At 39.7% G+C, this 25552-nt stretch overlaps 1 protein-coding gene and 1 pseudogene across 2 annotated transcripts; both read left to right on the top strand.

Annotated features, from left to right (window-relative positions):
* Positions 1 to 10244: 10244 nt before the first annotated feature.
* Positions 10245 to 15280, top strand: LOC106445795 (E4 SUMO-protein ligase PIAL2). Of its 2 annotated transcripts, none has more exons than XM_048761002.1 (16): positions 10245 to 11078; positions 11446 to 11772; positions 11845 to 11917; positions 11999 to 12064; positions 12192 to 12257; positions 12333 to 12415; positions 12542 to 12593; positions 12672 to 12743; positions 12878 to 12945; positions 13028 to 13076; positions 13168 to 13354; positions 13463 to 13514; positions 13606 to 13651; positions 13727 to 13843; positions 13934 to 14533; positions 14614 to 15280. In XM_048761002.1, the coding sequence occupies exons 2-16, from the start codon at positions 11591 to 11593 to the stop codon at positions 15070 to 15072; spliced, it is 2172 nt and encodes a 723-aa protein (XP_048616959.1). In that variant the 5' UTR covers positions 10245 to 11078; positions 11446 to 11590; the 3' UTR covers positions 15073 to 15280. The 2 variants fall into 2 exon arrangements, with proteins under 2 accessions (XP_048616959.1, XP_048616957.1); XM_048761000.1 differs by having other exon boundaries at positions 13600 to 13651.
* Positions 15281 to 15530: 250 nt separating this feature from the next.
* On the top strand, positions 15531 to 22477 carry LOC125588974 (annotated as a pseudogene).
* Positions 22478 to 25552: the final 3075 nt, after the last annotated feature.

Below are 25552 nucleotides of genomic sequence, written 5' to 3'. Positions count from 1 at the left end.
TGGTTGCTGTATAACGATCTTTCTCGAGCTCTTGTCCGATGATTCGTGTTTCTTCTGCAGAGGTTTTTTTCGTAAAGAAGAATCTACTTCGAAAGTATAAACGTAGAAGAATTATTCTTCGGGAATTTGGATGTTAACTTCGTCGTAACCGTTTTTGACCCCAACAGTTAGCCCCCCCCCCGCACATTGGGAACGTGGATTTCTAGCGAGGTCCTAATGCGTGGTATGGCGAGTTTGGATGAGATTGGTGTATTTGCGCAAAGTTCGTGTCCAAAAATCCGCAAGTAAATAGTAATTTCTCATGCCTATAAGAAGGGAGGTAACTTCTTCATAATCTTCACACTTACTCATTCTCATACTCATTCTTACAGCGAGGTTTTTTTTTTTTTGAAAAGTTCTTTCTCTTTCTTTCCATCATTTCCTCCTTGATCTAATAAAGAAAATCACGAGAATGTCGAGTAAGAAGAGGAGTTCGAAGAAAGGGTCTTTGCCTGCGAATGTTTCTGAAGAGCTTCGAGCGCCGAAGATGGAATTTGTTCCTCATTCGGTAGACCCCGCCGAGAATGAGGCATGGTGGGTGGCGTGTTACGGTTCGATCACGCCTCCTTTAGAAAAATCATTCCCGGTCATGAACCGTCGTCCGGTGGAGACAGGCGCGCCGAGTAGGAGCACTAGCGGATTTCTTGAAGTCATGCGGTCGTTCTACCATATTTCGGACGCGGTGGAATTCAGGATTCCTTGTCAAGGAGAGTGCGCTAGTAGTCCCCCGGAGGGCTTCTTAACTTGTTACGAGGCATTTGTAGTGCGTTGTCGTTTATGGTTTCCGATCCCCGAAATCATCGTCCGTGTGTTGGGTCGTTTCGGGGTGGCGATAAGCCAACTGGATCCTCTTAGCATCCAGTACCTCATAGGGATCCTGGTCCTGAGCTACGAGCACGGTCGCTTTCTCACCGTTGATCATTTCGAAGCGCTTCTTCGATTACAGATCATCCGGGAAACGGACACGTACAGGTTAGTTCCTCGGAACTTCATGTCGGTGGTAAAGGGGTTCACTTCTAACTTCAACTCGTGGAGGAAGTTTTTCTTCTTCGTTCGTGTAGACGCAGCATCCGTTGAGGAGAGTTGTATCCCACTGTTTCGGAGGTTGCCGAACGATCGTCCCTCTATCAACCCTCTTGCTCTGTTTCCCGAGGACATTATTGCGATGAGGGACCTGCTCAGGAATGGTCCTTTTTTCTAGACTTCTTTTACGCCGAAGAGAGTTCGTAAGGCGTTGAGGTTTGTGCATCCTGGTCCTGCTTTGGGCGGAGAAACAAGGAGTGATTCCGAACCTGAAGACCAAGGTCCCAACGCCGGTCCCAACGCCGCTCCCACTATTGCGACGGGGCCGAATTCTTTGAAGGGGAAAGATATTGATCTCGGCGACCTGGAGTTTTCGGTGGACGATTGCATGCTTCCAGGATGGGATCCAAACCTTGCTTTCGGCGATGGAAGTGGTACGAGCGAGGTCCCTATTCCGGACTTCGATGATTTCTTCGCTGGTCTTCCGTCGGGTTTTGACGCTCCTCAGGCCACGAGCGAGTCAGGGAGGCCGAGAATTGTCGCGGAAGGATCTCGCATCATTAACGGGGTATAATTTTAAAAATCCCGACGATCGTTATTATTATTATTTTTTTGCTTATAACGTGTCAATCGGTTTTACAGGGTTTGAACTTGCTTGGATCGGCCATTGAGGCGAGTCATAGAGAGGCCATGATCTATCGCTTTAAAGCGGAGAAGGCGGAAAAGGATTTTGCTCGCATGAGAGACGAGATGTTGGCGCGAGACGCTCAACTCGCTCGTGATCATGCCAGGGCTGTTCGCAGTGCGGAACGGAAGGGGAAGAGGGAAGTTGTCGAGGTGATGAAGACTCGCGCTTCTCAATTTCAGGTTGAGTACGGGAATCTTAAGGGTGCTTTCAACTCGCTGGGCGACTTCCTTGAGTGTCGCGGCTCCGTCGGGAGCCTTTGGAGGACGCAAGAAGATGACTACGTCTTCGAGAGGGAGATGGAGTTAATGAAGGGTGGCATGAAGGATCATGCTCACGCTGAGGCGACCATTCCTCCGATCGACGAGAAGATCCAAGGATTATGGGATCCCATCCCGGTTTCCCCTGATACCGTAGAGACTACGGCTGATTTTGCTGGTGATGATGAGGAAGTGAACTTTCCCGCGGATGCATTCGGGGCTTCCTTGTCCGGGAGTTTTAACTTTGACCTGTGAGTGTTTTGGCGGGAAGGAGTTTTTCCCTTTATCTAGTATTTAGCGGCCGAGTGTGGCCTTTATTCATATATGTCTGGCCGAGTGTGGCCTTGAACTCTTACCGCTATGCGGTTTATATAATGGATGTCCGTTTGGGTTTACTTTGTTTAGAGCGGGTTTGAAGTGAACATGAGTTGTCGTCTCATATTTATCTTCGTTGAGGCGTTCAATCTGTTAGTTCGTTCGAGAGGTGAGTTTTCGAAGAAATCATTTACGATTTTTCGGGAACGTTGAGTTATGAACAAAGAGACATGTTTTAGGAATCTCGTATCGTTTAGATATCATGTCTTTGAGATGTTTGAGACCAATGCGATGGGTTTAGGGCAAGACCTAGGTTTACTCTCGGTTTTAAGGTTTATGCGGTGACTAGCCGGCTATCGGTTTTCCTGTTGCGATTTCTACCTGATTCGTACCGATTTAAAGTCCGCGATAGGTTCTCGGCTTATACGACTTGTATGGTACGAATCGAGCATCTTTCCAGAGACAATTTTTAAGCCAACTGGAAGTGCTAGACCAAAATTTCGGATTTTTTTTTGTAGCGCGCTTTCATCCTTGTGTTGGACGTTTGAAGATCAAAAGAGTGATTAGGTTGCGTTTGTTTAAGACGGCTGATGTGTTCGTCGGGGCCAATCGACGAACGGAGTGTAAGATTTGTATTGGTCGCGTTTGGACAATTTGTTCCTATTATCTCGATTTTTAACTTGCGACGTCTCGCAGTTATTTCGAAGACTATACGTATATTTTTGAAGTGAGATTGTTTTGCGATCTTTTTCTTAAAAAGAGTGACGCATATTTCGTAACAAATTTCGAAATCTCGATAGAATTCGATTACAATAATGCATCTTTTCCTATGTGGGAGTATACGAGTATACGCACCCACTCCCCCCCCCCCTTTTTGGAGAGGGGGATAGCTGAATTCGTCCTTCGACGAGCTGCCTACGTACCTCTTTCGAGGATCAAGCCATCTCATAGTTCTATTTTATGCCGCGAGCGTTTTTTACTCGGCGGTTGTCGCCGTGCTGACCGCCTTGATCGAGATGATCGTGGCAGGGACAGTGTTCTCCTCCGGATGTTCCAGTTGAATTGTAGCGTTGGCTTCGACCTCGCGTTGAGTTTCAACGCCCGAAGCGTCTGCGTCGGCAGACGATATGAAATCGTGTTTTCTCGAAACGTTGTTGGTCGAAGATTCATCGATCTTCGTGCGTTTGCGATTTGCCGTTGCAGAGGTTGTCATCTGTCTTAACTTGTGTTCTGCGAGGAAGCACAGTCGCGACTGTTTCTGATATCCCCAGATAGCTGCGACTCCGTTTGGGGTCGGGAATTTGACGCCCAGGTGGTACGTCGATGGAACGGCTTGCATAGCGTTGAGCCACGGGGTTCCCATGATCACGTTGTAGATGGCAGGATGATCGACTACCGCGAACTCTACGATTTTTGTGACCTCCTTGGCCATGACAGGTAGCTGAATTGATCCGAGGGTCATCGATACTTCGCCAGAAAAGCCTGTGAGCGGTTTCGGGGTTGGAGTTACTTCTCCGAGTTCAACGCTCATCCGTTTGAGAGTGTCACAGAAGATTACATTCACCATGCTCCCCGTGTCGATGAGTACTCTTCCAACTTCCAGATCTCGTATGACGAGGTCTATGACGAGCGGATCGCAGTGAGGCTGATCAATCCCGCTGGCTTCCTCCTTTGTGAAGGTGATTGAGCAGTTCTGATCATCTTTGGTAGGAGACCATGTAGGCCAGTTTGCGCTCGACTCCGCCTTCCGCTGGTAAGCCTTGATGGCGGAGACCGTATCGTTGCAGAATTACGATCCTCCGATGATCAAGTTGACCCTACGACGATTGTTATCGTTTCCCTTGTCGTCTGGCCTCCTACCGCGTTTATCCCTGGATTGGTTTCTTTGGGGAGATCTCTCCGCGGGTGGATTCCTGTCCGGCTTCGGGGGGCGATCAGTCTCGAGGATAAGATCTTTCACGCTGGTTACTTCCGAGAGTTCTCCGGCTAGTAGCTTCGCGGCCAGCCTCGCTCCCAAGACTTTGCAGTTAGTCGTGGAGTGTCCTCGGGATTGGTGGAACTTGCAGAAGGTGTTTTCGTCATATCCTTGGTTGCGAGTCCACGTATTACCCGTGGTTCGGCCCTGGTCTGAGCCGATCGCGTAATTATGTGCTCCTTGGAGTTATTCCCCCTCGTGGTGGACATACTTGTCGTTACGAGGGTTCTTCTTCCTTGTCTTCGGGTCTACATACTTGTCGTTACAAAATGCCGACTTATGCTTCTGCGATAAGATTTTCGTTTCTTCCCTTGTGGAGGGCGTCTTGGATTGTCCGTGGTTTTTCGAGGGATATCCATTTTCTGAATTTCGACTTGTACCAGAGCGCCTTTCTGAGCGCGTCGATGGCCACCTTGTCGCTTATCCCGCTGACCCTGGACATCACCAACTTGAACCGGCTGATGAACTCGCGGAGGGGTTCCTCCTCCCTCTGGGACAGACTCCAGAGATCGACATCGGAAGTTTCTCTCTCTATGAACATAGAGTATTGCTTGAGAAATTCTGATGCGAGCTGTCGGAAAATCCCGATAGAGTTTCGTTTAAGGCGCGCGAACCATTCGAGGGCAGCTCCTTCTATATTCTCGACGAACAGGCGGCAGTAGTCGGCGTCTCTCTCGCCATCCTCGCTCTTCCCATCGTGATGTGGAAAGCCTGAAGGTGCGCTCTTAGATCGGTCGTACCATCATACTTCGGTACTTTGATCTTTCCTGGATCGAACACCCTCGTATCTGAGATGCGAGCGGTGAAAGGGGTTTTCCGAGCCCCTTCCAGCAGTCTGTCAATCTCGGGGGCCGCGCTCGTAGCATGATGGATTTGAGATTTTATGGCTCTTACTTCTGCAGCAGTCTTGGTGATATAGTCGCGAAGATTGCGTATATCCGACGTCTCGTCAGCAGGTTTCCGCGCTGGTCGACGTTTATTGTGAGTGAGCTCAGTTTTTTTTTCAGCCAGCTCTTCCTGTTCCTTCCAATAGAGGATTTCCTCCTCTTCTGTCATTGGTTTGTCGAACGGAGAGCTTTCCCGAGTGAATCGGCTTCTGGTCCTTCTTGGATGTCTGTCAGCGTCTTCGTCAGTATTGTTGGAGACATCGCTAGGATCCAGGTCGAGCTGCTCGACTCAGTTGTCCTCTGAAGCCTTCGTGGGAGGCGAAGGGCTTTCGGAGTTTCCCTTTTCAACGGGAGACTTCTCGCTAGGGTTTTGACCCAAAGGTCGTTCCTGTGCGGCTCCAGACCTGTTGAGTGGGGTCGCAAAGTCGAGTCTTTTCCTGCGGACTTTAGTGGTTCCACGGGGGCGGATTGCTCGAGTCCTTGCCGTTAAAGTTTCAACTTGTTTGGTCAAGGTGCCCACGAGCTTATCTTGTTCTTCCGACCTTTTTTCGTAGGTGGCGAACATCTTTTTAAACTCCTCAAGCGCCGCGGCGTTAGCTGGTGCGTTGGCCGCGGATACGTCCGCTGCGGGAGTGTGGAGATCAGTGCCGCTGCCTCCGTTAAGAGGAGTCTGCACGTTATCTGTGTCGTCAGTTGACATGTCTGGTTGAGCGTGATGTGGTTGTGAGTTAGATTGATCCGTACCCACCCCTCCTTCTAGCGCCAAACTGTGGAAACCGAAATTCACACTGTCGATTTCCGTTTAAATAAGGAAAGTTAGGAAAACTCTAATTTCCCAGAGGTCCCGAATATCTGTTAAACCACACGCCAATCAATCAGAACACGCGATTAAAGACGAAAAGAAATAAGAAATCATAAAAGAGAGCAAAAAGAGTTTTATTCCGAATCCGCGTATGAGCGTTACAACAAGGTAGAAGCCTTGGCCACGAGAGCTGTCGGCGAGATTCCTAGTTCTAACAACCTAAGACTGCAAAACCTAGTTGAGTCGTAGCTCGAAATAACAAAAACGGAAAGTTGCCTAATTGTTCTAAGTGCTAAGTTCGCTCTAAAAGTTCTTTTCCATGCCTCTCGCCTAGGACCCCTTATATACTGGCTCCAAGGTCGGTTTACGTCTTTCCTCTTCTGCCCTTAAGCCGCCATAGCATAAAAATGGAGATATTCCATTTTTTTCGATCTTCGTAATTATCTTCAAAATTTCGTATTTATCCGCGGAAACTTGACATTTATCTCCCTTTGCGGACCAAGCGTAAACCGACATGCGGTTTACTGGCTGTTGGTTAAGAAATCGTAAGTTGGGCCTCGAGTCGTGTCCTAGGTCCCTTTGGGCCGTCTTTCGACTCGAAGCATTTATTACGGCTTCTTTCGATAAAGAATGAACTTTCCGCGGTTTTTACGGTAAAGTTTGATTGATAACTTAGAAATGGCGGGGAACGTGAGAAGGGTTCGCTACGGTATTCGGGAGATAGCATCGAAGGGTAGACGAGAATGCATGAACTGATGTCGTATCGATGTTTCGGAAGAGCTCGGTCGCTACGTAGCGACCGAGCGGAATGGGCGTTTGGTTGTTATGCAGTGACTGAGCTTTGGCTCGAACTTGGTCGCTCTGTAGCGACCGAGCGGAGCACGCGTTTGGTTGCTGCATAACAATCCTTCTCGAGCTCTTGTCCGATGATTCGTGTTTCTTCCGCTGAGGTTTTTTTTGTAAAGAAGAATCTACTTCGAAAGTATAAACGTAAAAGAATTCTTCTTCGGGAATTTGGATGTTAACTTCGTCGTAACCGTTTTTGACCCCAACACTAAGGTGTCCCCTAGTCCTTCGATCTATGTGTGTTACCTCCAGCTTATTCCCTCAGCAAACACTTGAACATCAGCAGCACGTAATCCTTTCACACCAAGAATTTAACCAAAGAAAACAACTTGAACCTAGTACAACTTTGGCTATCTCCTCCTGCAAAACCAGTATGCTCTCTTGTGTTCCAAACCAGCTTTCAATTCCTTGAGAATCACAAACCATGACCATGAGTGCCTCTGAGATTTGAACTGAGCGCCTGCTTGACTCTTTCTTATTGCATAACCCTGCGTCGAAAGCTCTCAGCCTCTTTCCCTTCTCAATCAGAAACCAAGCTCTAAACGTTGAGACATCCTCCTCACGTTAGCCTCAACGAAACGCACAACCCAGAACATGAACAAAACCTCATTGCTCCATTGCTCTTCCTTCAGTCTTGAAACCTTTGTGCTTGACCAATCTTGAAGCCTCCAATCTTGAACGACCATATTCGCAGTAACACTGTCGCTTCATCACCGAGAGACTTGAGAGATTAACTTACTGCTCCATGATTTCACCTTCTTGAAATCATCACCATCACTGAGTTTCTTCACCACAAATATATCTTCCTTCAGGACCTGTGATATCAACATGAACCCAGCTGATACCTTCTTCTTCCTCAGCTTGCGATGTCTCCGTAACGGTGAATCGTTTTGATTCTGTTTACTCTTCCCAGAACTTGTAATAGCCATCACTGAGCAGTCTCTTCATCGTAGAACTCTTCCCGACTCCATAATTAATTGATCCAAGATCAATCACCAACTCAGCTTGTGATATTGCAAAAACCCCTAACGCTTCATCTTTCTTGTTCCTCCGCTTTGTTCTTGAATAATCCACAAACTCTTGAAAATCCGAAGTTAATCCGCGAGAATCGCCTTAACCTGGCTCTGATACCACTTGTTGAGGAATTTTGCTCCGTCAATTCCACTCCGATCGATTCTGGCGACCTTCACGAATCAAGAACACACTCAATTGACCCGGTTCACGGTGTTAACGAACCACTACATCCGGTTATGATCTTTCTCAAGTCTGGCATGATCTTTCTCAAGTCTGGCATGATCCAAGTCAAGTCTGGTACGGTGAAAAACATGAACCTCGGTTGAAATGTTCAGAACGTCCTGAACTCCATGCTGAGCTGGTTCCATGTAATGATCCGTGGACTGCGGCACATCATTCCCTTCCTCTTTAAAAAGATTTGTCCTCAAATCTGAAACATTAAAAGGAAAAGGATTATAAGCAAAAGAACCATAATCAACACAATGCTCACCTTGAGTTTGGTCCAGTTTTTGAATTGGCAAAGGATCTTCCTTTTTTGGCTTAGTTTCAAGGTTCTCATTCTCCAAAGTCACCAACAGTTTTTGCTTTTGACACTTGTTAGCATAATGACCGATCCTATGGCATTTGAAGCACCTGGTGGAATGAGCCTTGCTTGTGGGTTTCACAGCTTTGCTTTTATCAAAAGAAATATCATTAGTTTTCAAATCAGAATTTGAAAGATAAGAAGACTTACATTGATGTTTTAGTGCTGAAAAAGTGTTTGTGTTTCCCTTGTTTTTGAGTTGTCGAACAACATGAATCGCCTTATGCAACATCTTTTCCAAACTGGCATAAGTCTGAAGCTCGTCCTGATCAGGCACATCACGATTGCTTCTTTTGGCTTTGGTGAATGGACGATCACCACTTCTGACCCACTTCTCATCATCGCACCTATTTTGTCTCTTCCTTTGTTTCTGCACAAAGTCAAACCCATTAGAAGCAAATTGTTTCTTATCAAAAATCAATTGCTCCTTTTCAAAAACAGTTTTAAAAGGAAAGTAGACGTCTTGTTGTGGTTTTGATTTCTTGAGAAGTCCAAACATCCTAAAACACTTAACAAAGTTAGCAAATAAAAATTCTCACACTCTCGAGTGTTTAGCTCACGATTTTTAGATGGTCACTCAGAGTTCTTTCACTGGTTCAAAGGATGATAGGCAGTAAAAATCAGCAATCAAAACCCAAAACAAACTTTGTGGTAAAAGAAAAGAGAAAGAAAATGAAGAGATTTTTGTGTGGATCCGCCTTAACTGTCCTAAGGCTGGGTTTCTCTTCAGCCAGCAGAGTTTCTCTTCCACCACTCCCCCTGGATTTCTCTTCAGAAGTGATTCAAGCCAAAATTTTCACTCTTTTTTTTTTGATCGATTTTTTTTTTTTTTTTTTAATAACAGGCGATCACAAGGGAGTAAAGGAACAGCCCGGATCCAACAAGAAATAAGAAAAGAAAATCGTGGAGAGATGAGAAGATGAAAAGATGAAATGAAAACAAACCAGCCAAAGTGGCTCTGATACCAACTGAAGAACCCTAAGATAGGGAGGATCACTTTAGCTGGGTGTTGGATATGATCCGAGAAGGCAAACGGCACTTCTGGAACTAAGATGGATTGAAAGGATCGTCAAGAGATGCGGAATGACTCTTGATATACCCACGATCTAAGGCTAACCACCAAAGAAAGAGTGAATGTGTTGGCTAACCACCAAACAACACACAAAGATGAATTGGCTGACCACCAAATCAACAAGCCGGTTCACACCAATGAACTAGCTAAAGAACTCTCTCTCACTCTCAGAGAAGAAACAAATAAACAACCAAAACTGAACTGATTTTATTCATCAAAGGGACTACATATTTATAGTATTTTGTAGTCAAAGACAATTAAAGAAAATGTGGAAAAACAATGCATAGAAAATACAAATTTGACTAGATCTAGTCAAGGCACGGAAAATGGAGAAGACTAGATCTGGTCAAGGCACGGAAAATAGAGAAGACTAGCCAAGATGTCCAGGTTCATCCGAACCAGATGGATGCACGGGGTAAAGATAAGGACGCTTGCGGGATTGTCCGGATGGTCCGCCAGATGAGAATGCATGTCCGTCTTCGGTTTCTTCACCACCCAAGTCAAGTCTGGCATGATCCAAGTCAAGTCTGGCATGATCCTCATTAAGTCTGGCATGATCCAAGTCAAGTCTGGCATGATCCTCATCAAGTCTGGCATGATCCACGTCAAGTCTGGCATGATCTTTCTCAAGTCTGGCATGATCCAAGTCAAGTCTGGTACGGTGAAAAACATGAACCTCGGTTGAAATGTTCAGAACGTCCTGAACTCCATGCTGAGCTGGTTCCATGTAATGATCCGTGGACTGCGGCACATCACCAACTTCCATAGATGAATCGGAAACCACATTCGACGGGTTTATACAAGAAGATCACTCACCACCGATCACACTCTAATCGGTTTACAAAGGAAGAGAATCCTAGAGAAAAGACTAACCCAAGACCCAAGAATACAACCTCACTGTATCTCTCTCTCTTGACTTTTCTCTCTCTCTCTCTTCTGAAGCTTGGAGATCGACGAAGAAGACGATGACGTCGTCAATCTCATCTCTCGTCAAATACACGAGACCTTCTGCCTTATAATGCATCCAGTTATTAATCATTGCACGTGCTTCTCACGTGATCTTAATAACTCTCCTTCCATAAGACCTTCTGAATGAGTCCAAGTGTTTGCCACACTTATGTTATCCAACGTCTTCTTTCTCCAATCTTCAAGCTTCTTCTTGTAGCCCTCTCAAGCTAAATCACCATCTCAAATTGGTGTTCAAGAAAAGTGGTAACCCACAACAAAATCACTGTCCTCACGTCACCTATTGGGAAATTCTCGAAAAATCGGTCAGAATAGGTTTCAAAGCATCAAGAACTGAGGCAGAGTGTGAAGCGTTGCTCGCCGGTCTGGGCCTTGCCCAAGTTGTCAGTGCAGACAACCTGGAACCGTTTTACGACTCGCAATTTGTGGAAAACTAGTTCAACTGTGACTACGAAGAAGGGGATGAAAGGATGATGGCATATTCAAAGATAAAACAAGAGCTCACTGAAAATTTTACCACATTCAAGTTGACTAAAATCTCCCGAGGGGAGAATGCTACCACAGACGCATTAGCATCAACTTCTGACCCTGATCTACTACGCCTCATCCCGGTAATAGCACATACATTTTCTGGTTTAGGAATTGTTAATATATATATTTTTTAAAAAAATAGATAAATGATTTAATGGCATAGTCGTAATCGTAAAAATGACAAGTATAGGCATGGACATTACGGATATTGGTTCAATTCAGGTATTTCAGATTTTGGGTAATTTAGATAGGGGGATAGAGAATCCATTATTTTGTTTCTGTTCGGTTTGGATAGTTTCTGATTCGATTCAGTTTGGATAGTAAAACTAAGAAACAAAAAATATGCGGAAAAAAATTTGGTAGCAAAGGCCTAATTGTAGAAAATTGGGCTTCAATCACAAAGGCCCAGTAAAAGCCCAATAGTTGAATACTCTCGGGTCATAACAGGTGTTCGAATGAACAGACGTTAGCTTTTCCCGTTTCTCTTCGTCGAGCGAGAATCGAATCAATAGATTACTAAGGAGGAACCGTTTGATTTCATTGTTCAAAATCCAAGAAAAAGATCCTTTGCGTCGACGACTGACTCCAATCGATGTCATCTGCGTCTACGGCGGTGCGTCCGGTGGCCGGAACTGGGTTACCGGAGAAGGCGGCGGCAGCTCTGGTCAATTCATTCCGTTTGGCCTCCGTGACGCAACGGTTAGCTTTCCACATTCAGACCGGCGCCAAAAGCGACGTCAAAGAGTTCCAAAGCTGCTGCATCTCTCTCGCCAAGTAAAATAGTTTGCTTTAACACTCAATTTCAATTTCTGTCTTTAGGTTTTTAATTGATTGGATTGGATGCAGAGGAATTGATTTTGCGATAGCTAACAATGAAATCCCGAAGAAGGTTGAAGATCTTCCCTCCTTGCTTAAACAGGTGAGTTACTGATAAATATCGAGACTTTTTTGAATGGATTGAGGCCATTGTTACTCTACTTATATATTGGCTTTGTGTTAGGTGTGCCGACATAGAGATGATGTCTACACTAAGACTGCTGTTTTGGTGCTCATGATCTCTATTAAGGTAACATCAGACAAAAGAGTTAATTGGCATTAGAGTGCTTCTGTTCTCTGAATGATGAAAGAACGCCACTTTTGTTTAGAAGAATGATTTTAGTCAGAAGTTTAAAGACTTTGTGTTAATGGCACAGCATGCTTGTAAACTGGGATGGTTTTCAGATAGCGAGGCTCAAGAACTCATCGCCCTTGCTGATCAGGTCTGTCTTCTTTTGAGATAGGAGGAGGATTACAGATTATTTGAGGGAGCTACTTATCTTTTCCTTCTTATTCAGATGAAAAATGGTTTCGGGAATCCTGAAAACACTATCCCTGCTATTCAAAGTCCTGGTGGTACATTATCGCAGATCATGGAGAGGTAGCTTTTGCTTTCACTTTCTTTGTTGATTTACATACTCATGTCACAAGCTTCTTCAACAGAATGGTACTCACTTGAAACAAATCTATGCGTCGGTTGTAATTTGTTTTTTTTTTCTGATCCCAGGTTTTATCCTCTTGTAAAGCTTGGGCATGTTCTTGTTTCTCTTGAAGTGAAGGTGATGTTCTGTCTTCTGGTTTGAACATGTTACCCTCTAACTGTGCTCCTTTTCATTTTTGTTTTCTTTACATCACAGTCTGGCTATACAATGCTTGCACATGATTTCCATATCTCGAAGAATATGCCGCATTCTCCTCAAGAGAAAATTGTACGTATGGCTTGTGTGTTGTCTATGATTTCATTTTTCATTGTGAATCTTTGTTTCTTCTTGTTGATGCACTAGCTTTCTGTCTTATGGTTAGCATATTATCCCACTAACTCCACATTCTTGTTTGCTCTCAGCGGCTATTTGTTGTCCAGACAGAAAACATAGACACGTCCGCCTGTATTATAAATCCTCCAGAAGTCAGGTGTAAAGAATTTGCTCTTTTTCATCGCTGACACGAAATATGATCCAATTTTAACCTCCTGGCCTTTGTATCAAAATTGCAGCTTCATTTTAAATGGAAAGGTGGTCGAGAAGAGGGTTAATATCTCAATGGTTTGTGAAATTTTGATGTAATTTTGTATATTTGAACTAGTTATGTGCATGTGTTTATGTTTATTGTCAAATCTTTATTTTTATTTTTCAGGATTCGGGGCCTCAACTCCCAACAAATGTTACTGCCATCCTCAAATACGGAACAAACCTCTTACAAGTTATGGGCAATTCCAATGGTCATTACATCATTGTAATTGCTTTTACGGGTTTAGCACAGCTACCTGAAAAACCAGTTCTTAAAGAGTATGTGCAGTCTGGAGTGGTCGAGGCAAGTCCAGGTAATTCAAGATCACAAGAAATGAGGAAATTTTGCGTTTTATGCCCTGTGAATATTTCATTGACTTGGAATTAATGGCTCTGTACTTTCTTTTTGGTTCTGTCATTAGATTCTGACATCATTGAGGGGCCATCTCGAGTATCTCTCAGATGTCCTATAAGGTATCACTTCTGCCTCTTTTTGTGGACTACTGTGTAATGTTATGATTGTCTTTGGTCAGTTACTTTGAAGTCTATATTATAATAGTCGCAGCCGGATCAAGCTTCCAGTCAAGGGCCACTTGTGTAAACATCTTCAGGTGATACAGGGTTTTGAATTTATCTTCGTTTTCTCGTAAGACTTGTTATTTGTAGAATAACTTTTTCTGCTGCAGTGTTTTGATTTCTGGAATTATGTCAACATTAATATGAGAAACCCATCCTGGCGCTGCCCTCACTGCAATCAACCTGTCTCCTACCCAGAGATCCGTTTAGATCAAAACATGGTCAAGGCAAGTAACTCTCTACGCCGTAAGTTGCGTACTACTATAATTTTGCATTGCATCTTAATATAGATAACTGGTCTCATTTCATATTCTCAGATATTAAAGGATGCGGGGCGCAATGCTGCCGATGTAATCATCCATGCCGGTGGTACATGGAAGGTTGCAATGGAAAATAATGGAAACGAGGAACCTGTCCGTGATGCAATAATCCATGATCTTGAAGATCCAAATAGCTTGTTAAATGCTGGTCCTGTTGTCTTGGATCTTACTGGGGATGATGAGGACGATACTGATATTGAACTATTTGGTAGCACCAGCAAGGCTGTGGACCAGAAGCCCCACTTGTCAGATGCTCAGGGTCAATCTAATAATAACAACACAAGCAAAGATGCTTCAGTCGACGATTACTGTTCTATGTTTAACTTCTCGGATGTGATATCACTTGACGAGGTCATGCTAGATCACTTGAATACTGGAACTGGTCAGGATTACTCAAACTTATCTCAACTACCAATGCCTCGAGATCCAACACATGTACCTGCGCCATTCTCACAGGCACCATCTCCAAGAGAGAGATCAGCAACTACTTCCACCGTCTTCCCATCTCCTCAGGTTCATGCTTCACCTGTTACTCCCGGTGGAACATATCTTAGTAGAACCTCCAGTCAGATGTCATCATCGACAACTTCATCACAGGTTAGTGAATACGTATGAGAATTATACTTTCTTCGTCTTTGAGTGAGTATTGAGATTTTGAGGGTATGTGTTCCTTGCAGAGCCGGGTGCACCCAGTCCAAGTTACGAGCCAGTCTCTTGGGAATGGATCATCTTTGGCTCAGTCTCCGCGTATCCCTAGAGTACTTGCTCCCCAGCCTAACAGTTATTTCGCACGAAGTCTAAACAGTAACCATTTAACCACTCAGACGCAGCGCCCGAGTAGTCCCCCTGTTCAATCAGTTTCCCGAACCAGTGACCTAATGGATGTGGACTCGGCTACTCCTGATACAAGCAACTGGCGCCCAAGGATGCGAGGCAGTATTACGCCCGGTTCATATTCCCCTGCTCTTGACCACATGATCATCCGACCTACCCAACAGTCTCAGACTAGGCTTCAAGTTTCACAACCGGGACAGACGCCACCGGTTCAGACATCTCAGGCTCTGCCACCGTTTTCAACCGCCCCTCCTCCGACTTTCACGAGGCCTTCTGGACCGACAGCACCATGGGGAACTTGAGAGACCAGAACAAGGGAAGCTTGATGCTTAGGACAAACAACTCTATCAATAATGAACTTTTGTAACTTATCATTTTGCGCATGGCATGAACTTGAATTCCGGTATATAGTTTTCTGCTGACTTGTATAAATTAAAGATTGTTGGCCGTACTATTGTATTTACATAACGATCCCATAAATGGCGTATCTTTTAGGATCAGTTTCATTGATATTCAAATAGCTTCCTAAATAAAAACTAATCCTTGAGTGAAGATTAATAGTATAAGGCTTAGATTTGAAGGTACATGCCTAATCGAATGTAGTTAAGTTCAACTCATCTTACCAAGCGCAGACAAATAAATCATTAGATGTAAACAAAACAATCATAACTGTTACATTTTTTTGTGTGGTTCTAAACACTTGTGTCTTGGGGGATGTGGGTGTGGTTAGAACTATACGCAGCGCTTTAATTAATTACACCAGTATCAAATTGACATAATTAATCAGAGGTTATAAGAGAAACTGCCTGAGGAGAGGATTAAGAGTTTCCATGAGTTTCTCACAACGATGGTTATGAATGCCTTCGTAAGTAGTCACGACAACGTTTGAGTCTTCTGCTAATCTCTGCAGTTGTTTCTCACAAGGATGGTTTAGTCATGAGTAATACTAACCATGGTATATGGTTTATATAGTCTACAGTTGGCCTTGAACATATGATTTTTGAATTTGCTCCAATAAAGTGATCTAATTACTATCCTCACTACCATGAATCAGTTCTTACCAAAGCTTAAGCAAAAAAAAAAATGAATCAGTTCTTGAAACATCCTCAAGGATTCAAACTTGAGTTAAATGGGTATTAATCAAATTCAACATGGATTACAGTAATGACTAGTTCATGGCCGGCCAGCTTTCTTTTTCTGCATCTCTTGCTCATGAATTCTTTCAAACATCACCAACTGTATATCTACTTTTCTTTGACAGTTAGGATGGTTATTTTTTCATTACAAAAATTGATGCAACTTTCAATTAAAAAAACATGAAAACAGGCATTCTGATTAATTATTTGTTTTACTAAGCAAAGAGAGAGAATAAAACCAAGTCAGTTAGTTGATTCTAAAAAGGCCGCTGTCAATGAGGGATTTAATGGAATTTTCTATTCAGTGCTTATCAATTATCATCATATCAAATTATAATTCACATCTCTTTGGAGTTTACCCTCTACATGTATTTATTCATTATGCTTTTGCATTAGTTAAATAACACTTTCTCCTCTATAGATTGCTTTCTTTTCTAATAGCACTGCGGCTCTCTGATCATACATTCTTCAACTTATCATTACCCTGTCACTCATGGCTTCTTCTTCTCACCGGATAAGGAAATATCATGTGTTTCCAAGCTTCCATGGCCCGGATGTCCGTAGAAAGTTTCTTAGTCATTTACATTACCACTTTGCAAGCAAGGGAATCACGGTGTTTAAAGACCAGGAGATCGTAAGAGGCCAGACGATTGGACCAGAACTCAAACAAGCAATAAGAGAATCTAGGATCTCGATGGTGGTGCTATCAAAGAATTACGCTTCTTCCAGCTGGTGTTTAGATGAATTGGTGGAAATCTTGGAATGCAAGGAAGCTTGTGGGCAGATGGTGATGACTATTTTTTTACGACGTTGATCCATCTGATGTACGACAACAGAGCGGTGATTTCGGAAGGGCTTTCGGCAGAACTTGCGAAATACAAACAGAGGAAGTGAAGCAAATATGGAGCAAAGCTTTAACTGATGTCGCAGAAATAGCCGGAGTACATTCTCTAAGTTGGTATGTAATTTTTTTTTCTTCTTTTTGGTTTCATTAGTTTGAAATGTTTTTAGCTTTCTCAGGCGGTTGAAACGTAGCGGTTGCTGGTGCGGTTGTGGGAGTTTGTGGACATAGGTAGTTGTAGTTTCTATCGTTATTAAGCGACTTGTGCGACTGTATAGAGATTATAAACTAGCGGGATCTTTATGACTGGTTGATTATGACATAATGCAGCGATTTAATATTAAATTATCAATATTAACATATTATAAAATTATAAAATATATCAAAACATACTATTAAGATAAAATATAATAATTATTAATAAAATATTTAATAGAAATATTACATTTATTTATTTACTTTAGTTGAGATGAAAAATATAATTTCAATAAAATCATTTTTGAAGATTTATATTAGAAATTTATTAAAAAAATATTTTGTTTCATTTATATATATATATATATATATATATCTTTATATATGTATGTATGTTGATATTTAAAACCATATCTATTAAATGAATTTTAATAAGCTAATAATATATAGAATCTTTGAACTACTTTAATCATAATATCTTTTGATATCTTTCCATTTTAAATATAAATATATTTATAAAAAAACTCTAACAAATATGTTTAAAAAGATTTTAACAAGATCTTAATTTTCAAAAAATATATTTAAATATTTTAACTAATTTTAAAATTAGTTTCGAAATATTCTTATAAATTAATATATTCAGTTATCGTTTATAAAATTAAAAATAAAAATTATATCATATTTTTATCTATTATATAATCATAATCAATCATATTAAAAGAAATTTATTATATTGAGCTAAATAAGATAAAATTGTATTAAATTGATAAATTTATATATTTTATCTTCATAAGTAGAAAATATCTATGTTCAAAAATAAAAATATAATATGTTTGTAAGACGGGTTAAAATTAGCAAACTATATGATACATGTATAAAATATTTGTAACTACTTTAACCATGATATCTTTTCTTTTTCAATATAAATATATATATATATATATATATTTATTTATTTATTTAATATTATATTTTAAAATTATAATAAATATGTTGAAAAATATTTTAACGATATCTTAATTTTCAAAAAGAATATGTAAATATTTTCACTAATTTCGTCATTAGAAATGAACTATTATTATGCATTAATATATATTAATTTATCGTTTATAAAATAAAAAATATAAATTATATCATATTTTTATCTACTTTATAATCATAATCATCATATTAAACTACAGTTATTATAATAAATTAATATAGTAAAATTATATTAAATTGATATGTTTATAAGTTATTTTCATAAATATAAATTATTTATGTTAAAAATATAATACAATGACATAACGAATTAAAATTAGCAACTATATAATACATGTCTAAAAATTAGCATATCTCATATTTTTGTATATACAATAATATATTATCTAAAATGAAGAAGCATAAAAGATTATGGTAAAAGAATTTAGCATATATTAAATACAAAATAATTTCAAATATGTTTTCTCATGAATATATTAATTTGTTTAATAACTAAATTCAAATACAATAAGATAAATATATAATAAGAAGTGACAAACGCATCTGACGGCTTTAAACAATCGGTTAATTATAACATGTAAGTTATAAAATTATTTTATTTAAAATAGTTATATAAGCATTCAAGTATATGATTAACATTAAAATATATATTACTAATGATCAGAAAAAATATATCTGTATATAAAACAAACAAACATTTAAAATAGTTGCGCGGATCAAACTCTAGTTTATAGTTAATATTCTTGATTTGAAGTTTTTTAATATAAATTATGATATTGTTAGTGAATTTAATGTAAAGTATAAAATATATATATATATATATATATATATATTCTATTTATAATATTTCAATTTTAAAATATTTTTAGAAAACAGTTTTATATTTATTTATCTAACTGCAACCTCCGCACCCGCAAATGATAGCGGAAACCGGCTTTTAATTTTAAAAGGTTCGGAACGGTTTGAAGTGATTTACATCGTTTTTTGTGATTGTTGTAAAACGTCAACAATTGCCATTAACCGTAAAAGTTGCATACGGGAGAAACCAGTTAAACCTTTAATCAATGCTTCAAAGTTCTCAAATTTTAGACCCACTAACATTATTTTGTTTGCTTATTGGAGAAACTAAATTCATCAATTAGGCATGGGAAGAAAATTTAAATCGCACCAACATGATTTTGTGTTTTTTTCAGGGATGATGAGGCTAAGATGATGCAGAAGATTGTTGCAGATGTTTCCAAGAATCTGAATGTCACACTGTCCAGGGATTGTGACAAGGTTGTGGGACTTGGATCTCACTTAAGAAAAGTGTACTCTTTGTTATGCCTAGAATGCGATGAAGTGTAGATGATTGGAATATGGGGTCCTGCGGGAATTGGTAAGACAACCATTGCTAGAGCTTTATATAACCAACTCTCTAGCAGTTTTCCACTTAGGTGTTTTATGGGGAACCTCAAGGGAAGCTACAATAAGAGCATAATGGGTGTTGATGACTATGATTCCAAGTTGTGTTTACAAAGCCAACTTCTGTCCAGGATCTTTAACCAAACCGACATGAAGGTACATGATTTATGTGCAATAAAGGAATGGCTACATGATCAGAGAGTTCTTATCATTCTTGATGATGTAGAGGAGCTAGAGCAACTAGATACCTTAGCGAAAGAAACTTCTTGGTTTGGTCCTGGAAGTAGGATCATCTTTACCATGAAAGATAAAAATATTTTGAAGGCACATGGGATCAAAGAAATTTATCATGTGGATCTTCCATCCGAAGAAGAAGCTCTTGAGATCTTATGCTTATCTGCTTTCAAACAAAGATCTCCACGGGAAGGTTTTAAAGAGCTTTCACATAGAATAGCAGAGTTTTGTGGTTATCTTCCGCTGGGTCTTTGTGTTGTGGGTTCATCTTTACGTGGAGCAAGCAAGAACGAATGGGGGCATCAATTATATAGGCTAGAAACCAGTCTTGAAAGAAAAATTGGGAATGTACTAAGAGTTGGATATGAAACACTGTTACAGAAAGATCAAGATCTTTTTCTTCACATTGCATGCTTCTTCTACAATGAGAATGTTGATCACATGACAACCCTACTTTCAAAAAGTAACTTGGACGTCAGAAATGGATTGAAGACCCTGGCTGATAAATCTCTTTTGAAGGTATCTACTGATGGGCGGATAGTGATGCACTGTTTACTACAGAAATTGGGTAGACAGATAGTTCTTGAACAGTCTATAGAACCTGGGAGACGTCAGTTTTTAGTAGAGCCTCAAGAGATTTGTGATGTACTAGCAAATGAAACTGTAAGTTCTTACATTTATATACTCACTTGAGATATTGTCAATACATCTTTCATATTGTGACCACAATTTTGGAAAAATGTGTTAGGGTACTGGATCTGTCTTAGGTATATCATTTGATATGTCCAAGATCAGTGAGTTCTCTATACGTAGGCGAGCCTTTGCAAGAATGCGTAATCTCCAATTCTTGAGATTTTACATAAATAAGCCAGGCATGCATAAAAAAGTTAGCTTGTTAGACGACATGGAATATCTACCTAGTCTAAAGTTACTAGACTGGAATTCATATCCAAGAAAACGTCTTCCTCCAAAATTCCGACCAGAGTGTCTCATCGAGCTCCGTATGCAATTCAGCAAGCTCGAGAAGCTATGGGGAGGAGTCCAGGTTGGTCCTTTACTTATCTATATATACGTTTCTGATATGATTCAGCCTAAGTTTAATAATAACCTTCATTTAATTTGTTGTGTAGCTGCTTGTAAATCTCAAGAAGATAGATTTGAGCTATTCCTTCAAGTTGAAAGAGATCCCAAATCTTTCGGAAACTCCAAATCTCGAGATACTGAGACTTGTATTCTGTAAAAGTGTGGTGGAGCTTCCCTCCTCTATTTCGAATCTACACAAACTTAAAAAGTTGATAATGAAGGGGTGCAAAAAGCTACAAGTTATTCCAACCAACATCAACTTAGCATCTCTTGATGAAGTAGACATGAGTAACTGCTCAAGCTTGACAAGTTTTCCAGATATTTCTAGGAACATCAAGCATCTCAATGTACGAAACACAAAGATTAGAGAAGTTCCTCCGACAATTGGCAGGCATTGGTCTAGTCTTACATGGCTTCATATTGGCAGCAGAAAACCTCATGACATTATGTTATGTCCCTGAAAGTTTAAGGAAGCTAGACTTAAGAAACAGTCATTTTATCACGATTCCAGATTGCGTCATTAGTCTTCCTTTTGTTCAAAGTCTTATCATCCAAAACTGTCGAAAGCTCGTGTCACTACAGGGTCTCCCCCCTTCGCTTTGGTGTCTGGATGCAACTGATTGCAGATCACTCACGACTGTACTTCACACTTTCGGTGATCCGTGTGCAAGTTTTAACTACCGCAACTGTGTGATGTTGGAGGAAGAAGCACGGAGAAGAATCATACAACAATGGGATTATAATTATTTATGCTTACCGGGTAAAGAAGTCCCTATAAACTTCACTCACAAAGCGACAGGAAACTCCATAGCCGTCCCTATGAGCTTGCATGTTGAGGGAACTATCTCAGCATCGTCAAGATTCAAGGCTTGCCTTCTGCTTTCTCCAGTTAAGGGATATCCACTTTTTGATATAACTTGTCGTCTAAGAAGCAAAGAAGGTATACTCCTAAACGAAGTTGAGTACTGGATTTCAGGGCTGTCTCCAAAGTTTCTGACGGAACATCTCCTAATATTTTGTGGGGACTTGTTTCAAACAGACAAATGCCATGAATTGGATATCACTACGAGTGAGATTCTGTTTGAATTCAGCTGTAGGGACAACGATGACAAGATTATTGAGTGCGGTGTACAGATCTTGAGGGAGGAAGGCGAGAGTATTAGCAGCGCAATGGACTGCTACGAAACTAGAGGCAACAACAACCACCACACAGATGGAGAGTATAAAGCAGAAAACACTTTATAAAGTAAAAAAGGGGTAAACATACAAGTCGTTGGAATTGGCTTGGGATTCTTGGTCTCTGGAAGAAGAAGATCAAAATGGACAGAGCAGACTTCTCGTGGAATCTCCTGAGACCAGAGACCAGTGAGGATACATTACCATTTTCATGAGGTACTATCTCATAAAAAAAAAGAGATGGAGACTTTGAGGCTGAAGCTGTTCAGCTACTTAAGAATGCAGACTGTTATTAAAAAGAAAAACAAAGTTCTTACTATGTCTGGTGCAGCTACTTTGTATGGCCTATATATATATCGACATTTTGTTGCGTCTCTGCCGTTTTTGTTAGCTAGATTAGGTGTTGGTGAATAATTGACAAAGACTTGTATTGCTAGTTCACTGTATTGCTGTTTGGTTTAAAAGCTTTGGTTTAATTAAATTGAGTATGGAGACATGCGCTTCAAAGAATCACAACTAGATCTTGACCAGTGGGCGCATGGGTGTTTGTTTTATAATATCAACTAGATCCTGATCCGCGCGCCAGCGCGGATATGAATTTTTACTTCTTAATTATTTATTTTATTAAATGGTATATTTGTAAAATTTATTCATATTATATTTATTAAGTAATTTATTTTTTTTTTGCATCTTAAACTATCTATTTTTTTACGAATGTGTGATATCATATAAGAAAATATAGAAAAATGAGTATACATAGTTAATTAGATAATTGTAAAAACATAAATTTTTCTTTCGTTTGCGATATCATATAAATAATGATCCGCCCAGTTAACAAAAATCATGATTTTTTTTATGTGTAATTTTTTTTATTTTGACCATTTCCTTAAAACTATATTAAATTTTACATATTTTAATTAGAATATTTTTAATATATTTACCTTTTTATTTGAAATGCAACTCAATATTTTTAAAAACATTATAACAAAATATTTAAAAAATGTTTTTAGAATTTGTTTCAAAAATATGAAAATTACATTTTAAATTAAAATTATCCTAAAATATGATAAGTTTTGATGTAAACGAAAACTCAAATTATGTCAAAAATAATTATATTCAATGATAATAACAATTTAAATTGATTATTTTTTAAAAAATACATTTACAAAAATATTGTTTGAAAGAAAATTCATTTCTCTTTCAAATATAAAATGAAAATATTATAATTAAATAATAAAAAATATAAATAAAAACCATAAATTTAACAAATGACAACTGAGTTATATTATGCTAAAATTTTATTTCTAATAATTTAGCAAATGACAAATGAGTTATGAGCAAATAATACCATATAATTTTTAAAAACGTAGCATTCTTAAATATTTTTTGAATAAATAAATATTTTTTAATTTAATCAACTGAAAATAATATCCGTACAATTGTGTGAGTCAAATTCTAGTTTTATTGATGCATGTTATATATTAGTGTTGTATGTTTTAGGTAACATTTTAATGATGCATGTTTTTTAAAATCTCTATTATTAAAATTATGCACGTAAGGATAACTCATGAGTTTTTTTTTGATTAAATGACATTATGTCCAAATTTATTTAAGAATATTTCATTAAGGTAACTAAAAGAGACAAACAATAAAATAGGAAGTTTAAATTCATTTAAGCATATTTCATTAATGTAACTGAAATGACAAATAATAAATTAGGCAGTTTTATTCGTTTTAGGATATTTCATAAATGCAACTGAAAAAGACAAGCAAAAAAATATGAAGTTTAATTAATGAAGTAGGAACATTTTCAAATGAGTACTTCTCTTTTAATAATATAGATATAAACATTCCAAACACACAACAATTTGGTGATTACATTTGAACTATTTTATTTTATTGTTGAGTCCATATATGCCATTACTTGATTTATTTTTATATTTTTCTAGTTGGATATGTCCGGGTCAGTTATGTAATTATTAAAAAAAATATTGCATCCATTGGTAAATGTTTTGTAACCGGTCAAAATTATAGTACAACAATTTTATCTTTTATTGTATGAATTAGATGTATTTAATAGTTAGATTTTGTGGAGTCAATCACGCAAGAGATCTAGATTGTAGGCATATATATGTAAATTAGTTGATATAGCTAAGAATATTCACTTTTTTGTTAATAACTGAGAGATTTTTTTTTGTCATTGATGGATAATCATAAAGCAGTCTAGTCAACCAACTAGAGGCAGTTCAAAACAGAAACAAATGCCAGTAGGCAAATAAACAACCCAAAACAAACGGGCAAGAACCAAGAATAGAAAACAGAGCAGGAGGAGATCAAAAGTGAAACCATACTCATGATAATCCTCTGTCCAAGTGGAGTTTAGGAGAGCTAGGATGCCTCTTTAGATAGAGAAGCAGCGAGCCAATTCGGACCCAACCTTGCAACATACGAATGGTAACGATGATCCCGCGTCACACTAGTTGCAATTTGTATCGCAGGGGAGTTACATGTAATAGGGACAGATGGAGGCTGCTTCCTTGAATAGAATTTATAATCCTGAACACCTGATGGCAAGAGTAATAAGAAGCTGGGTGAGCCAGAGGATGTTCGAGGGCAAGGCCGGCTTGGATTGACGAGAATTCAAAAATGATTTTCTTCATTTTGAGATCCGACATTGCAGCGGCCGACCACGAAAGCGCCAAGAAATCAGCTTGAACACTCGACAAGACGCCACTAAATGCCCTTCGACTGTGTAATAGCACATTTCCTTTAAAGTCCCTGAGGAGCCAGGAAGCACCACAAGTACCAGAATATTGAGACCACGACGATCCCACATTACACTTCAAGAAATAGCCAGAAGGTTTAACCCATGTTGGAGAGGTGACTTGGTTCAGGGGATTACTTGAAGTGAAATCTGGTAACACACTGTGGAGCTTGAGCCAGAGAGTTGCTTCGTCCATTGCTAGCGACACAATATCACTCGCCACTGGAAGAACTTTTTCGGAGCAGAACTTGTTCCTTGCCTCCCAGATCTGCCAAAGCAACCATGGGAAGGAGAGCCGAGCAACGATCCCTAAATTGTGGCTTTGGCTTTGTGCAAATAGATAATGCAGGTTCAGAAACACTGAGGTATGGGACCATCCTGTAGGAGGAGAAGAAATGCCAGATGTTATCCAAACGTCTTGCGCAGTGGTGCAGTGAAACAGAGCATGACAAACAGTCTCTGGGCCTTGTTTATAGAGAGAACATGTTGTATCCAAAGGAATACCCCGAGATCTAAGTTGTGATTTAACAGAAACTGCACCAGATAACACTCTCCAAAGGAAGTGACGTAGTGTAGGTGATGTTTTCGTCTTCCAAAGCTTCCTCCACAATTGAGTTTCTAAAGGGGGCAAGGAACTCCTATTGTCCGATTGAATATCAGCCAGCAGTTCAATAAGTTTATAACCACTTCTAGAATCATACCTTCTATTTTGGGAGAAAGCCCACCTTTCATCATCAGTTCTAGATAAGTTGATCTTAGTATTAAGCACACGTTCAACATCCTCATCTGCGATTAATTGACTTACCAAATCCACGTTCCACCGCCCCGTTTGCGGGATGATCAACTCATTCACTGTCAACGTGAGATCAACCAGAGCATCTTGATTGTAGCGAGGTGGCCTGGGAGTAGGATCTAATATCCAATTATCCAGCCATACTCTCGTACTCCTGCCATCCCCAATCTGCTTA

The sequence above is a fragment of the Brassica napus genome, chromosome C6, assembly GCF_020379485.1.
Source record: "Brassica napus cultivar Da-Ae chromosome C6, Da-Ae, whole genome shotgun sequence".
NCBI lineage: Eukaryota > Viridiplantae > Streptophyta > Magnoliopsida > Brassicales > Brassicaceae > Brassica > Brassica napus.
This window is presented reverse-complemented; position numbering and strand designations above follow the sequence as displayed.